General features: G+C 40.2%; 1 protein-coding gene across 1 annotated transcript in view; it reads left to right on the forward strand.

Annotated features, from left to right (window-relative positions):
- Nucleotides 1–12,309, forward strand: part of PAFAH1B1 (platelet activating factor acetylhydrolase 1b regulatory subunit 1) — a 97,234-nt gene extending 84,925 nt beyond the window's left edge. The window contains exons 6-11 of the mRNA XM_088449468.1: nucleotides 98–266; nucleotides 4,024–4,126; nucleotides 4,254–4,482; nucleotides 4,863–4,964; nucleotides 6,441–6,597; nucleotides 7,846–12,309. Coding sequence (XP_088305594.1) covers nucleotides 98–266; nucleotides 4,024–4,126; nucleotides 4,254–4,482; nucleotides 4,863–4,964; nucleotides 6,441–6,597; nucleotides 7,846–7,919 — 834 coding nt within the window. The 3' untranslated portion in view covers nucleotides 7,920–12,309. The remainder of the gene's footprint in view (nucleotides 1–97; nucleotides 267–4,023; nucleotides 4,127–4,253; nucleotides 4,483–4,862; nucleotides 4,965–6,440; nucleotides 6,598–7,845) is intronic.
- The last annotated feature ends 1,779 nt before the right edge of the window (nucleotides 12,310–14,088 follow it).

Genomic DNA, 14,088 nt, shown 5'->3' on the forward strand with positions numbered 1-14,088 from the left:
CTGAGAGGTGCCAGACTACCCTGTGGAGTGCAAATAGAAGCCTCCACAACCTGTCAAGCCACGGGCTAGTGCTAACAGATTTCTCTTTCTATGTTAGGTGTGGGACTATGAGACGGGAGATTTTGAACGCACACTCAAGGGACACACGGACTCTGTGCAGGATATTTCATTTGACCATTCTGGCAAGCTTCTGGCCTCCTGCTCTGCTGACATGACTATAAAGCTATGGGATTTTCAAGGATTTGAGTGCATTAGGACCATGCATGGTAAGAAGCAAAGATCATTCTCAAAACTGCATGTGTCTCAATAGACATGTAGTAAATGGGGAACAGTAAAACTCACCACTGTGCCAAGTGGGTTTTCTTGTAAAGAGAACAGCATCTGTATCATGTGTACGCACGACATGCATGTACTATAATGAGCAGTGATAATGCCCAGGGTGGAGGGAATGTTATTCTCTGTTCATGAATCGGAGCAACACAGGGGCATCCTCCTTTTTTATGAGGAGGATATGTGCTTATTAATAGGATCGCTTTTTAGTCTTAGCCAACTTTTCAAATGAGTTTGCCTCTGTGTGCTAATTAAAAGATCAGCAGGCATTAACAGTAAAGTGCCTCCCCTGCATCCACAATAAGACAATCCTAATTTAAATGAGGCGAATCTTGTATATTTACTGAGGTGGTCGTTTAGTGTTTTATTTTTTACCTTGGAGGTTGCCCTTTAAGACTTTGCTTTAACCACTTTACTGATGATTTTATTTTCCAAAAACCGCTCCGAAAATTTATATATATTTTTTTTTTTTATGATTGAATTGGGTCAAGGACCTATTTTTAAAATGTATCCAACATGATTTTGTAAAAAAAATTATTTTTAAATGATGTATACCATTAAAAAAAATATATAGATAGACAGAGAATCTGTATGGAATACCGCCGGCCGCATGGCTTGGTTCGGTTACCGGCAGCACCTGGCCGACAACAGCAGAGTTCCCGGCAGCGCTGGAAATCCCGATCGTGGATAGGTAAGTACTATCCAACCTAACCCTCCTTAGGGGTGTCTAACCCTAATCCCCCCCCCCCTCTAAGTGTCTAACCCCCCCCATTCCTCGCTGCCTAACCCTAAGTCCCCCCGGGGGTGCCTAACCCTCCCTCCCCCTAGCCTGACCCTAACCCTCCCGGGGGGGGGGGGGGGGGGTGCGTAACCCAAATTCCCCCCCCCCCCACGGGTGCCCTAAACCCATTTTTGTGCTCTTGTACCACTTTACAATGGACAGCAGTTTCTGTTATCTCTATTAGAAGGATAAATGTGTTTTCTGAAATTTTGTAAATCCTGAAGATCTATTTTGTGTACACTACAGAAAAGGAATGAGTAATTGAGTTCAAACAGTTATCCAAATTGGCTCTACACTGGGGTGAAAAATTACCCTTTTGCTGGCTTTCTATGAAGCATAGTTTCACTGTGAATTAAGTTAACTTGATCTAACTCAGATAGCCAGCCTCTTCTCTCCATTTGCAATGCGGCCTATGGGGGTGATTAATTTAGCTGTAGAATTTACCCTGGGGTTTTTATCTCCTGTGTTAAGAGCCCAGGGCTATCCAATTACTGCAGGCAACTACCCCTAAAGGTGCACTAAATGCGGATTTCTGTTTGCATCCTCCTGAGAGAGTGCAGATTTCTGCACCCAACTAGTGCTTCCGAGGCTAGTCACGATGCTACCATGGGCGGCAATTGCATACCTCCCGGGCACTTATTCCAGGAGCTAAACACCCGCAGTAAGTCCTTCCGCTAGTTAAATTTCCCATGACGACACCACTGTAGTATATACCTTCTTTAAAGTTTGTTGCATATCTGGACATAGCTGCATTTTAGGCCTTTGTGAGGCTGGCTTGTCGAAGCAAATCTGCAATGTGGTGTTTGTCACAAATTAGGGGGGATTTTAATTTGTTGCGCTGGCAGCAGTCAGTGATGCGCGCCCAATGGAGTACTTCAATTGTTGCTTCGTATGGACACGATACGCAGGTATTTCTGCTCTTACCCTCCTGAGGGAGTGAGCAGAAATGTAGGAAAGTCTGTGGTTTGGGCACCCTTATCAGGACTTTAGACAGATTTAGCAGGTGTAATTTAGCAAACAAGGAGAAGAAATGTGTAAACATAGGTAAACTCAATGATTCAGTAGCTTGTAGAACCACCTTTAAGCAGCAACTGCTTGAGTTTTCTCTCTGGGCTTCAGTCCTGTATTGCAGAGGGGGAAAAAAATATCTCAAACGTAATGAAACACTGCTCAGCTCATTGATATTTGAGGGCATTTATTTATGCATGCATCTGTTCAGGTCCTCAGTATCTCAATAGGGTAGATGTCTGGACTCTAACTTGGCCCTTCAAAAACCTAGTCTGTCTTTTTTTTTTTTTTTTCTTCATCACTCAGTTGTGTATTTGCTGAAATAAGTTTAATTGTCCTGTGGCACAGTCTGCAGCCATGATCAAAAGTTTTGAGAATGACGCAAGTATTGGTTTTCACAAAGTTTGCTGCTTCAGTGTTTTTAGACCTTTTTGTCAGATGTTACTATGGTATACTGAAGTAAAATTAAAAGCATTTCATAAGTGCCAAAGGTTTTTATTGACAATTACACTACGTTTATGCAAAGAGTCAATATTTGCAGTGTTGACCCTTCTTTTTCAAGACCTCTGCAATTTTCCCTGGCATATTGTCAATCAACTTCTGGGCCACGTACTGACGGATGGCCGCCCATTCTTGCCTAATCAATGCTTGGAGGTTGTCAGAATTTGTGGGTTTTTGTTTGTCCACCCGCCTCTTGAGGATTGGCCACAAGTTCTCAATGGGATTAAGGTCTGGGGAGTTTCCTGGCCATGGATCCAAAATGTCGATGTTTTGTTCCTTGAACCACTTGGAGCACCTTGCCATAAGGCAAAAGTGATAACTATCATGCTGGAAAAGGCATTGTTCGTCATGAAACTGTTCTTGGATGGTTGGGAGTAGTTGATCTTGGAGGATGTTTTGGTACCATTCTTTATTCATGGCTGTGTTCTTAGGCAAAAATGTGAGTGAGCCCACTCCCTTGGCTGAGAAGCAACCCCACACATGAATGGTCTCAGGATGCTCTACTGTTATATTTTTACGTTGGATACTACATATTTGTAAATTTAATAATTTTTTTTCTTTGATTTATTGTTAAATATGTATCTAGCACCTAGTTGAAGTCCTAAAATGTGTAAGGCGTTGGAGGGTACATATAAGTTGCAGGTTCCTGGAAATCTATAGCATCATAGAGTTATGAATGTATTCAAGACATGGGGCCGATTAAATTCAGTGCTCTGTTAGCTACGGGAGAGAAATCCCGAAGCTATTCAATTTAGCGCGCTTTTAGGGAGACAACCCTCCTGAGGGTGTGAGGAGCAATCCGACTAAAATGCCGGCTGCAAGGCTATTTTCGGTCAACCTTTAGTCAGATTGCCAGTTCTCGCAACTAAACACCAGGTTAAGTTGCAAGAACCAGCATTCTCCGACTTATTGTAGTTGGACTAAACTGCGTGGTGAATTGAATAGCTATTCCTGACGCTATTCCCCTCTCTCCGAACTGAATCACCCTCATGGTTTGTAATAAGTGACACACACAGAGGAAGTCAATTGTTTTGGACAGCGCGATAATTAATGGGCGCTTGGAGTATTTAAACTGTTTTGGCCCCCATTAATTTTGCTTGTCGCGCCTAAACAAACCGGGTTTAGACATGAATAGCGGCTAAACACGTAGAAAGTCCTGGACTCTTCGCACATTTCTGCTCACCACATGACAATTCCCTCCCATTATTTGTATTATCCAGAACAAAAACCTTTTTATGTACTAATTTAAATTTATTTTTATTTTTTTTTATGGGAGGTGGAAATCTTAACTTTTTTTTTTTTGAGAACTCTAGTGGTGATATACAAACACCGCTCAAATTTACAGGGTGCAAGCATATTATATTTAATGTGTTTTTTTTTTTTTTTTTTTTTCTTCTTCTAAGGTCATGATCACAATGTGTCTTCAGTAGCTATAATGCCTAATGGAGATCATATAGTGTCTGCTTCAAGGGATAAAACCATTAAGATGTGGGAGGTACAGACCGGGTAAGTGATGGTTTTTTCTTCTAGAAGTTAATGAAATAGAAACCTACAAAATGACTATAAAATGGTGGCAACAGTAAAGTATGAAATTGTTTCACTAGTGACACTGGCTTCGTTGTTTTCATTCTAGGTATTGTGTGAAGACTTTCACAGGGCACAGAGAATGGGTCCGCATGGTGAGGCCCAACCAAGATGGTACATTGATTGCAAGCTGTTCTAATGATCAAACAGTACGCGTTTGGGTGGTAGCAACAAAAGAATGCAAAGCCGAGCTTAGAGAACACGAACATGTTGTAGAGTGTATTTCTTGGGCTCCCGAAAGCTCCTATTCCACTGTATTGGATGCCACAGGATCTGAGGTACAGACTCTGCTTTCGCTGTAAATGCATCCTCTCATTACATTATTTCATCATCAACTCTGTAATGTCCATAGTAGTCTCCACAATAATTGTGGTTCTTTTTGACCATTTTCATAGTGAACATTGTTTTTTGTTTTTTAAGTTAATAATTAATTGCTTTGAGTTCTATTAATCTTTGCCAAGTGCAATGTATTTTGAAGTTAAAGAAACTCTTTATAAAACCTCAATTACTGTAGAAGTAGCACTTTGCCAGCTCCATGTATCTGGTTTTGGTGAGCATGACTAAATTTATGTGAAGCTCTATTCAGATTACGGTTTTTAGCGGATGTAGATTTCACTTTTTAAGTTCTGTGTTTTGCAATATATTTTGTTTGTCACAGACTAAGAAGAGTGGTAAGCCAGGACCCTTTCTGCTATCGGGATCCAGAGACAAGACTATTAAGATGTGGGATATCAGTACTGGCATGTGCCTAATGACCCTTGTAAGTGGAACTGGTTATCACCCATTGGTTTATCCCTGTGTTAGTTGCGCTAATGCAAAAAGTTCCTTTCAAGTATCTGTTACATTACTCTTATTGGAAGCCCACATGACTTGAGTTTGTGCAGAGATGTTTTCTGAGGGTTTATGCCACTTCCCGTGGATTTTAAAATATTAGATTGTTTCAAAAACTTTGTGGATCCACCTTCTACCAGAAGAGAATCCACTGAAAAAAGAAACTTCTACATGATGATAATACTTAGCCCGCCTATAATCCAATCTTCAGCTAATACAGGTGCATTTGTATTTGACATGCGCAATGACTAATGGGTGGCACCCCCTCCCATCGACAAATTAATTATCGCCTGTCAGACGCCCATTACTTACGGATGTCAAATAACAATTCCATATCATTGCTTCACATTGAAGACTTTCCCCTCACTAGTAACAAGATTGTCATTTTCAGACCCTGCAGGTGGACAATGATTTGTACTAAAGCCCAATCCCAACTGCCATAATTGTATGGACGCTTTAACAAGTAGAAGTGTGTGTATGTGTGTGTATATGTATATGTATGTATGTATATATATATATGTATATATATATATGTATGTATATATATATATATATATATAATATGGCAAATAACACTATTTGATATGTAGTATATATTTTGCATATCTGATAATGATTAAATTTAACTGTAGTGTCATGCTTAACTAAATATGTCCACCATGTGCTATTATACCTCTGCAGCAGGTTTCTGTGTAGATTGGATGTGGAGGGCACTCCTCTAGCTAAATAGACAAAGGGGGAATTCAATTCAACGTGAATTGAATAGCACTGGGGGGTTCTACCGGAGCTATTCAATTCCGTGCGCTGTTATGTCAGAGAATGACAGTTCTCGTGACTTAACAAGGGTGGTGAGGCACAAGAACCTGCATTCTCTGACTAAAGTGCCGGGCGCACGGCTTAAAGCGCCTCGCTAAGCAGTAAAACAGCTGCGTGTCTGGCACTTTTGTCAGATTTCTCCTGACATCCCCAGGGTGGTGCGAGTAGAAATACTTTGCCCGCCCAAACAGCACGGTGTATTGATTGGCTTCGGGAGCTCGCTCCCCGAGGCTTTTCAACATCGCACTGAATTGAATTCCCCCCGACTGACTGATAACCTTGCGGACTAGCTTTGTAGTGTCAGCATTTGACCCGTTTTAGAATTATATGTACAATGCTATAAAGATGTAGGAAGTCTTCAGCTGTCTGAAATAGTGAGCTGTTTAACTTTCTAGTGTAGTACTGTGCTACTGCTTTTAGTGATATATATAGTTTTACAGATCTGTATATAATCATGTTTGGAATGTGAATACACACAAATACATTTAGACTCCTGCATTATTTTAATACTTGTACTTGCCATGTTATAGTAACCTTTATTTTATTGACTAGCTGCATTGATGAAACCTTAAATTGACTATCTCACCAGGTTGGCCATGATAACTGGGTACGTGGCGTTCAGTTTCACCCAGGAGGAAAATTTATATTGAGCTGTGCCGATGATAAGACCCTTCGCATTTGGGACTATAAGAACAAGCGCTGCATGAAGACCCTAAATGCGCATGAACATTTTGTTACCTCTTTGGGTAAGCTTGGCTACATTTTGTTACCTCTTTGGGTAAGCTTGGATACATTTTGTTACCTCTTTGGGTAAGCTTGGATACATTTTGTTACCTCTTTGGGTAAGCTTGGATACATTTTGTTACCTCTTTGGGTAAGCATCGCTACATTTTGCTACCTCTTTGGGTAAGCTTGGATACATTTTTTTATTATTGACTCAAGATTTTCTTCCTGGTCATGATAGATCAACACAATGAAATGGAATTATGTTCGATTTTTGTTCCAACCACCTAACTGGTTGGTTGTTTGAAAATAATTTTTATGTGTGGCCAGCTTTTAAAGCTAGGTACACATGATGAATGATGTAACAACTGGAGCGTTTTCTGAAATATTGTCACAATCCTACTATCCCAGAACACACAGTATAGAGAGTACACACTCTGGAGTCTTCGGAAGGACGATGCGTATATCTTGTCGGGGGATTGTATCCAATGGTTTCTCCTGTGCAGTCATGCTTACACACTATACAATGTGCACCACATCATACATCGCATCGTCCCATTGCACGTGCAGCACAGCAGATGGGATGAACTACTAGTGTTAACTGCAGATTGGTTGCACACACTATATGACGGTTGTGCAGTTTGGTCAAAACTACAAAGATTGCACAACATATTGTATAGTGCAGAGGTTCCCAAACACGGTCCTCAAGGCATCCCAACAGTTCAGGTTTTGGAGAGATCCATGGTTGAGCACAGGTGGTTAAATGAAATTGACTGAGGTACTAATTAAGTCACCTTTGTTTAACTATGGATATCTCTAAAACCTGAACTGTTGGAGACTTGAGGACCTTGTTTTTTAACCTCTGTGGTGTAGTGTGTATCCACTTTTACAGTGCACTTTAATAGATGTTACTAGGATAACAGATTAGATCTACATGTGGTACTAATTATTACTGAGGATACCTTGAAACCATGCACTGTTAGTGTTCCAAGAGGACCAAATTTAAGAAACATTGATCTAAGGTGATTAGGTTGTTTATGAAACTCAAGTTGCTCTTTAAACACATTTTTCTTTTGTACTAAATTTACGATTAGGGTTTTTTTTTCCCCCCGGTTGTAACCTTCTACCCTGATCTCTCACACAATCATGGCTGAGTGCACACTGTAAATTATATAGATGGAGAATTGTGTGACTTTTACTTTAATTTTTTTTTATTTTATTTTGTAGGAACTAATACTTTAATAAGAGTTTCCTTTTATTTCTCCTTTTAGATTTCCACAAGACTGCACCGTATGTGGTCACTGGAAGCGTAGATCAAACAGTAAAAGTGTGGGAGTGCCGTTGATTTGAATTCACCTTGGATCACCCATCGCCTCTCCCCTTTCCTCTGGATGCACTCAGATACCATGGTTACCCATTGAGCTCTGTTAAATACCTATTGTCCTTTCATGTAAATTATTCTGGATGTAGATTGAGCTTATTAAATGTTACACAAAAAGTATTCCTGCATGGTGAATCCAAATTGTATACTGTAAATTTACATACGTTGTCTAGAAGTACCATAGGTTTAAGAACATGGGCAGGCATTGGTCACATCAGACCCAACAGGCAAGCAGTGGGTAATTCTGGGGTGTCCCTTACTCTACCTGCAGAATTGTGCCTGTCACGCTGTCTCCGTTTGTGGTTCCCTGGATCAGTGGGCTCACGTCAGAAGCACATCTTTGTGGGGCTTTTTTTTTTTTTTTGAAAAGTAATGTGGATCTACTACACTATTTTAGTGAGCTTTAAAATTGTACACTTCGCGTTGGAGTGCCTGCAGAATCGGATTTTGTGTCGCGGCAGCACTTGTCTTTTATGTATGTAAAAAATTACTGCAAGACATAGCACTAAATATTTTGTTGCAGGTATTAAACTTCCCACAACATGCGTGTTTTTGTTTTTCTCTTTTTTTTTTTTTTTTTCCTTTTTAAGGATTTGGATGTTAAACAGTTTGATTAGTGTCTAATAATCGCCACCTAGGGTTCTTTCAGGGGCATTACACACTTGATGGCTTTTAAGGAGATTGTTGGATGGTAACCAAAGACTTCTCATCAGTGGTAAAAAAATGAATTATGCAACAAGATTGTCAAAATTACATTAATTGTTTTGATCTTTATTATTACAACCACCTGCATGTTTAAAACAGCGTAACGTCTTATCTGTTCATTTATTGCGTCAATCCACCATTGTGTGCCTCAGGACTAGCTGCCATTATGCCGTCATCTAGAGCAGAGGTTCTGAAAGCTGTCCGTGATAGAAAATTCCCTGACAGGCGCAAATTTGATTTGTGAGCATCCTCATTTCAAACACAGCCAGCGTCCAAGACAACATTTTGGGGATTCTTCATTGTTTTTAGCACTACTGGTTCAATGTTATAGAAGTTTGTGACAGGTGACTAATAATAATCACCCCCACAGTTAATACCAGCCTGGCTATTGCAATGAGGTAATAGAGCTGAGTTTGGTAGGTGTGTGCTCTCATGACGCCTTAACTTGCCTTCTAACACTTGTTACACTGCCTCATTTATAATCTAGAAACGTGCTGTAGTCCACTCCTGGCATAAGGTAGAAGCTTTACACTCGTGTGGCTGGCAGTTTGCCATTTGCTCTATTCCACAGCCCGTTAGCCTAAGAAATTGTCTGTAGCTGGCGCTCGAGAAAAAGCTGAAGAGCCAAAGGCTACCTATAATTATCTGTCCCAATTAATGAGAAGAGACACATGGTCTGCAATGCATTCTAAATGTTTAAAGATTTTAGAAGTGACCTAAGGTTACCCTTGTTTAGAAGGCATTTTTATTTGAAGCCCTAGTCCTTAAATCCATCCAAACATTGCTGAGAAATGCCTTGTATTTCCTGGCACTTTGCGCCCACAGTCCGGGGACTGATCTGTCGGCACATGCAGGCAGACTGTGTTACATTTATCATTCTTTTACACCCTTGATCTGTTGCTGCTTAGCCATAAACCTTTAAATCTTCCCTTGTAGTTTTGGATAAACTTCTCCAATTGTTCTTTGTGACACTGAAAACTTGTAGAAGGCATAAAATGAATATTTATTTAGTTTTATGGCTAGTATAGAATATTTACTATCATCGAGCTAATAAGCTTGTTAGTAATGCTGGACCAACACTGTCAGGGAAGTAAATATTTGTACATGGTCTGAAATGTTGTCCCATTTTCCTAACACAAGATCTAGCTTTTGCTTTTCAAAAAGTATCTCCTGTATCTAGCAGTTGAATTATCCTAAATTACGTCTTCAGCACCATGGCCATAACTAGAACAATGTAAAATTCACTTTTGTAGGGTTTTTTTTTTTTTTCAAGTGACTTCTATTGACTTTCTTTGTTTTTATTAAATTAAAATATCTCTTAAAATAGCTTTTTACAGATTTGATCAATAACTTTGCAGGCAGGTATCTTCCTTTGGATTAATGCAGTTATAAGTTGTCTGCCATGGACTGTCTGCATTCCCTTAAGTGTGAATGTTAACATTACACCAGAGATTGCACAATGGCTTTATGTTTAGTGGGGACCTGGCCTGTTGTATCCAGCTATGGAATTAGACTCCTTCCCACACTACAGTCCTTTTCCGTTGCCTAATGTTGAGATAATAAAGCTAGTACTAATTCCTATGTGAGCGTTTTACCCCCAAATAGCAGTAAAAGCTCTTTTGACATCCTGGTTTATGCAGCATCATTGTATGTTCGTTTCATTAATGGAAAGAATGAGGTCCAATTTGTGCTACCAATATTTGTATAATACATTTTGTATAGAAAAAAAAAAAGAATGTTCTTAAGCTATTCTCGCTCTCCATTTACATACAGAAATGTACGAATGGATACTTTCCTGTAGAATGCCTTTAGGTTGTCAGCAGTGTGCATACTATGTAATGGATTCCTTAGCTGATGTTCAAATATACAGTAAGCTGTCATGTTAGTGCTGGATGATTGGCAAATGTGAGTGTGCCTTATTGCCTCTTTACTTATATATTGGTACTTTTTATATAGTATGTTGAAGCATTAATCATCTGCTTTGCAGTGCCAGTCTTTTACCATTACTGCAGAGGCTTAGTTGAAGGCTTAAGCTTGCAGAAAATGCCTTTAGATACCTAGAACCAGAAGGTAATTCCATATCCTAAATAAAATCACTCCTTCCATTGTTGCTTTTTGGGTCACTTGGATGTTTTTCTCTGCTCCCTGTGGTAAAAGGAATATAGTGTCTGGCAAACAGCAGATCACAAGACTATGGAGATGCATTATGGCGACAAAAGGCACGAGAAGGGAAAAGAAGATCGGGTGACGAAATAATACATAGCTAGGTCAGGACAGTGACTTCAAATTGTAAGATAAATAAGGAAATTAGCACATTAGTGGTATAGAGCATCAGCACCTATTTATTTGTAAAAAAAATTAAAAAAAAATAAACAAACATTTTTGCACTATACACTTAAGTGGAACAGAAATGGACTTTGTGCTTCAGATGGACGCTTAGCTTTTCCTTTATCTTGCAGCAACACTGAACCTCTGCTGCCAGTGTCTCTCCAGTGATCAGCCTGAAGATTACCATGGCCACCTACGACGGCAGCAAGCCCCACCTCTAAGCGGTTTCCCTTCTGACAGACGTTTGCTTGCCTTGTGTTACCTAAACTTCACTTTTAGTCCTAGTTACGCCTCGGAGTGCAGATGTGTGCTAACAATACCCCGCAATGTGGGGAGGTTGAATTATAAGCAAAGTTGACGTTGAATAGTATCTTGCACTTTAGAAATTTAAGCCGTCCTGCTTTTGTGTGGTGTGACCAATGATGTGCCCAGGCACTAATCAAACAATATCTAGTTACTAGCAAGTTGTCCAGGGCCGTGGAGCACTGTAGATAAGAACCTGACTCTAGACCCACACAGCCCAGTCCACTTAATTGTCAATTCCTCCTTTATTCTGTTTACCTCTTTCTTGCTCTATGTGAAACCTCTGGTGTTTTCATCCTTTAACTAGCACTCCACTAGTGCCCTCTGCAAGAGATTGTGGTGTTCAGTGGTGACTTGATAATCCTGGCAATTTTTAATGATGGAAATGTAGGGTAAAAATATATATAATCAAATAACTGGCACTTACACTATCTGTCAAAGCTGTAGATACAGTTACTAAAACACACACAGATTAAATTGTGTGGCGAATGTAAATTCTGGGGCGTTTGTAGAAATGTGTTTTCCTCTTGTACATGGGGTTATGGATTTACAAGTCACAACTGAAATGTCTTTAACTGACTTTTTATTTTTAGCTGTCCCACACCATCATGTATGTGGCTACTATCTTGTCCTAACAGGCTGCCATTACCCCACACATCATTCCTCACCTTTTCTTGAGTTCGTTTTTTGAAGAACATTTGATCTTCAGCGTAGTTGACCCTTGACACAGACATGAAAACAAGTGTCCATTTTCATAAGAAAAGCGGAAAGGTTTTATTTTGGAGGAAACTTTTTTTTTTTTAAGACTCTAAGCGTGAACTGAGAAGAAAGTGACACAATTAAAAGACGAATATAAAATTCAGTAAAGGAATGTATATAATACTGCTCTGTGTTTTACAGTAAGATTTGTTGCTCTCAGACTGTGTAAAACAAAATTTATTCATGTTTTCTGCATATTAAAAAACAAAAAAATCTTATTGTACCAATTGGTAAACTATTAAATGCATATAAAACTAGATGGTTGCCTTTTGTCTACTTTCACTACTGATGCAACGGCAGATTAATTTCTATCACTTGTTTGTTTTTAAGGCAAAGAACACCAAAATTGCAGTTTTCATATATGATAAATACAATATTCATGGCTTCCTTGATTATGTTGGAGCTCTGTGATTTTCCTTTCCTCTATGCCCATCAGAAGCCGCTGCCAATGGTTTCAGTGCAGTGAGGCGCAAACTAAATAAAAACAAAAAAACATGCCCTGTGGGACTCTACAGATTCTACATGAATAGTAACCTGCTTGCAAACCTAGCACATTTCAAAGTGCACTCCCACTGGGAACTGGAAAACCTAGGAAAGACTATAAATATAGTGTAGGGTCATGTGATATACTAATAAGTGGGTAGGGCTATTGTCACCTAATAGTTTGTTTTCATGCCTCCATCTCAGCTCACTCTATATCCTAATATGTTAAATATATAGTAGATTAGAGGTAATTTAGGTAGAAACAATAGACCTATGTCTTGCACATGACACTACATCATGATTGGTGAGGCACTGCATCTTAGGCAATATAAAAGAGACTTCTAATGACTAATGAACATCAATGAAAAGGGGATCCAGTCAATAGCCTGGCTCATGGGATGTCAGCACTTAGAATCACGATACCTGTCAGAATCCTGGCGCCGACATCCCGAAGGTAAGTATCGGGGTTAGGGGAAGGTTAGGTTTAGGCACTGGGGGGGGAGGAGTAGGATACCTACTGACCGGTGTCAGTATCCTAAACCTGTCAAGATTTTGACCACTGGAATCCTGTACCCAACCTCTGAAAAAGTACAACATGTAGGTAGACCCTAGCCACAAGGAATGGAAATAGTAACATTAGTGCTATAGGGGCCACCTCTAGGACTAATATCTAAAACATAACTAGGAAAGAGCAGATGTAGGAACCATGACAGAAGAGTAAAGGCAGTTTTATCCCAGCTATTCGTTCAGTCCATTTTGCTCCCAATTGGAGCAGATTGCTTGCGGTCTTTTCTAACATCTGTGGGTATATGGTCAATCATTTTATAGCGTAAAACAATATGCATGTGCCTAAACTGTGCAAAGTGTCTTGTCACTGGCTGATCAGTATTTTCCTTGGGGTCCATAGGGATATACCATGGGGGATATTATGGTTGGAATACCAGGCACCAAACAGTTAAAGCTTTTGCTCCCAGAATGCCCTAGGTCCTCCATATATACCCCGCCCCTAGCCATAGGACTTCAGTTTTTCATTTTGGTGCGGCAGGATTCAATCGCACTTTTGTAATGGGACTGCTCATACAGTCCTAAGCTTTTATTTGAATGTTTTATTTTAAGTTTTTTGAGTTGACAGTACTGAGTGTCTGTATTAAGACGCACATACTGTGACTCCATCTACCCCCACCGGGCCACAACATCAGTAATTGTGCTGGTGATTTTTGTGTTGAGTCGCGGCTGAGCTTAGCTAGCAGCAATGCTGCGACGGACTGCATTGGATGCTTGGAGATGTCCGGTAACAACTCCGCTCATGGGGAAATGTGTGCTACAGTCCTTCTGATGCCAGACACACACCAGAAGCTGCTGCTGTCAGGACCAGCGATTGTCAGTGTCCTCTCTACACCAACCGGGGCCATATCGTCTGACGCTGGGGTTCGGCAGCAAGCGCATATCTGCTGCCACGAGGCCAGTGTATCTGGCTGGTTAATGCAGCTTAGGGGAGGTAGGCGCTCCCCTGGCAGCTCTGACCCAGACGCAGTCCCTACGAAGGGTTTTGCAT

The sequence above is a fragment of the Taudactylus pleione genome, unplaced genomic scaffold (genome assembly GCF_031769625.1).
Source record: "Taudactylus pleione unplaced genomic scaffold, aTauple2 ptg000485l, whole genome shotgun sequence".
In the NCBI taxonomy this organism is placed as follows: domain Eukaryota; kingdom Metazoa; phylum Chordata; class Amphibia; order Anura; family Myobatrachidae; genus Taudactylus; species Taudactylus pleione.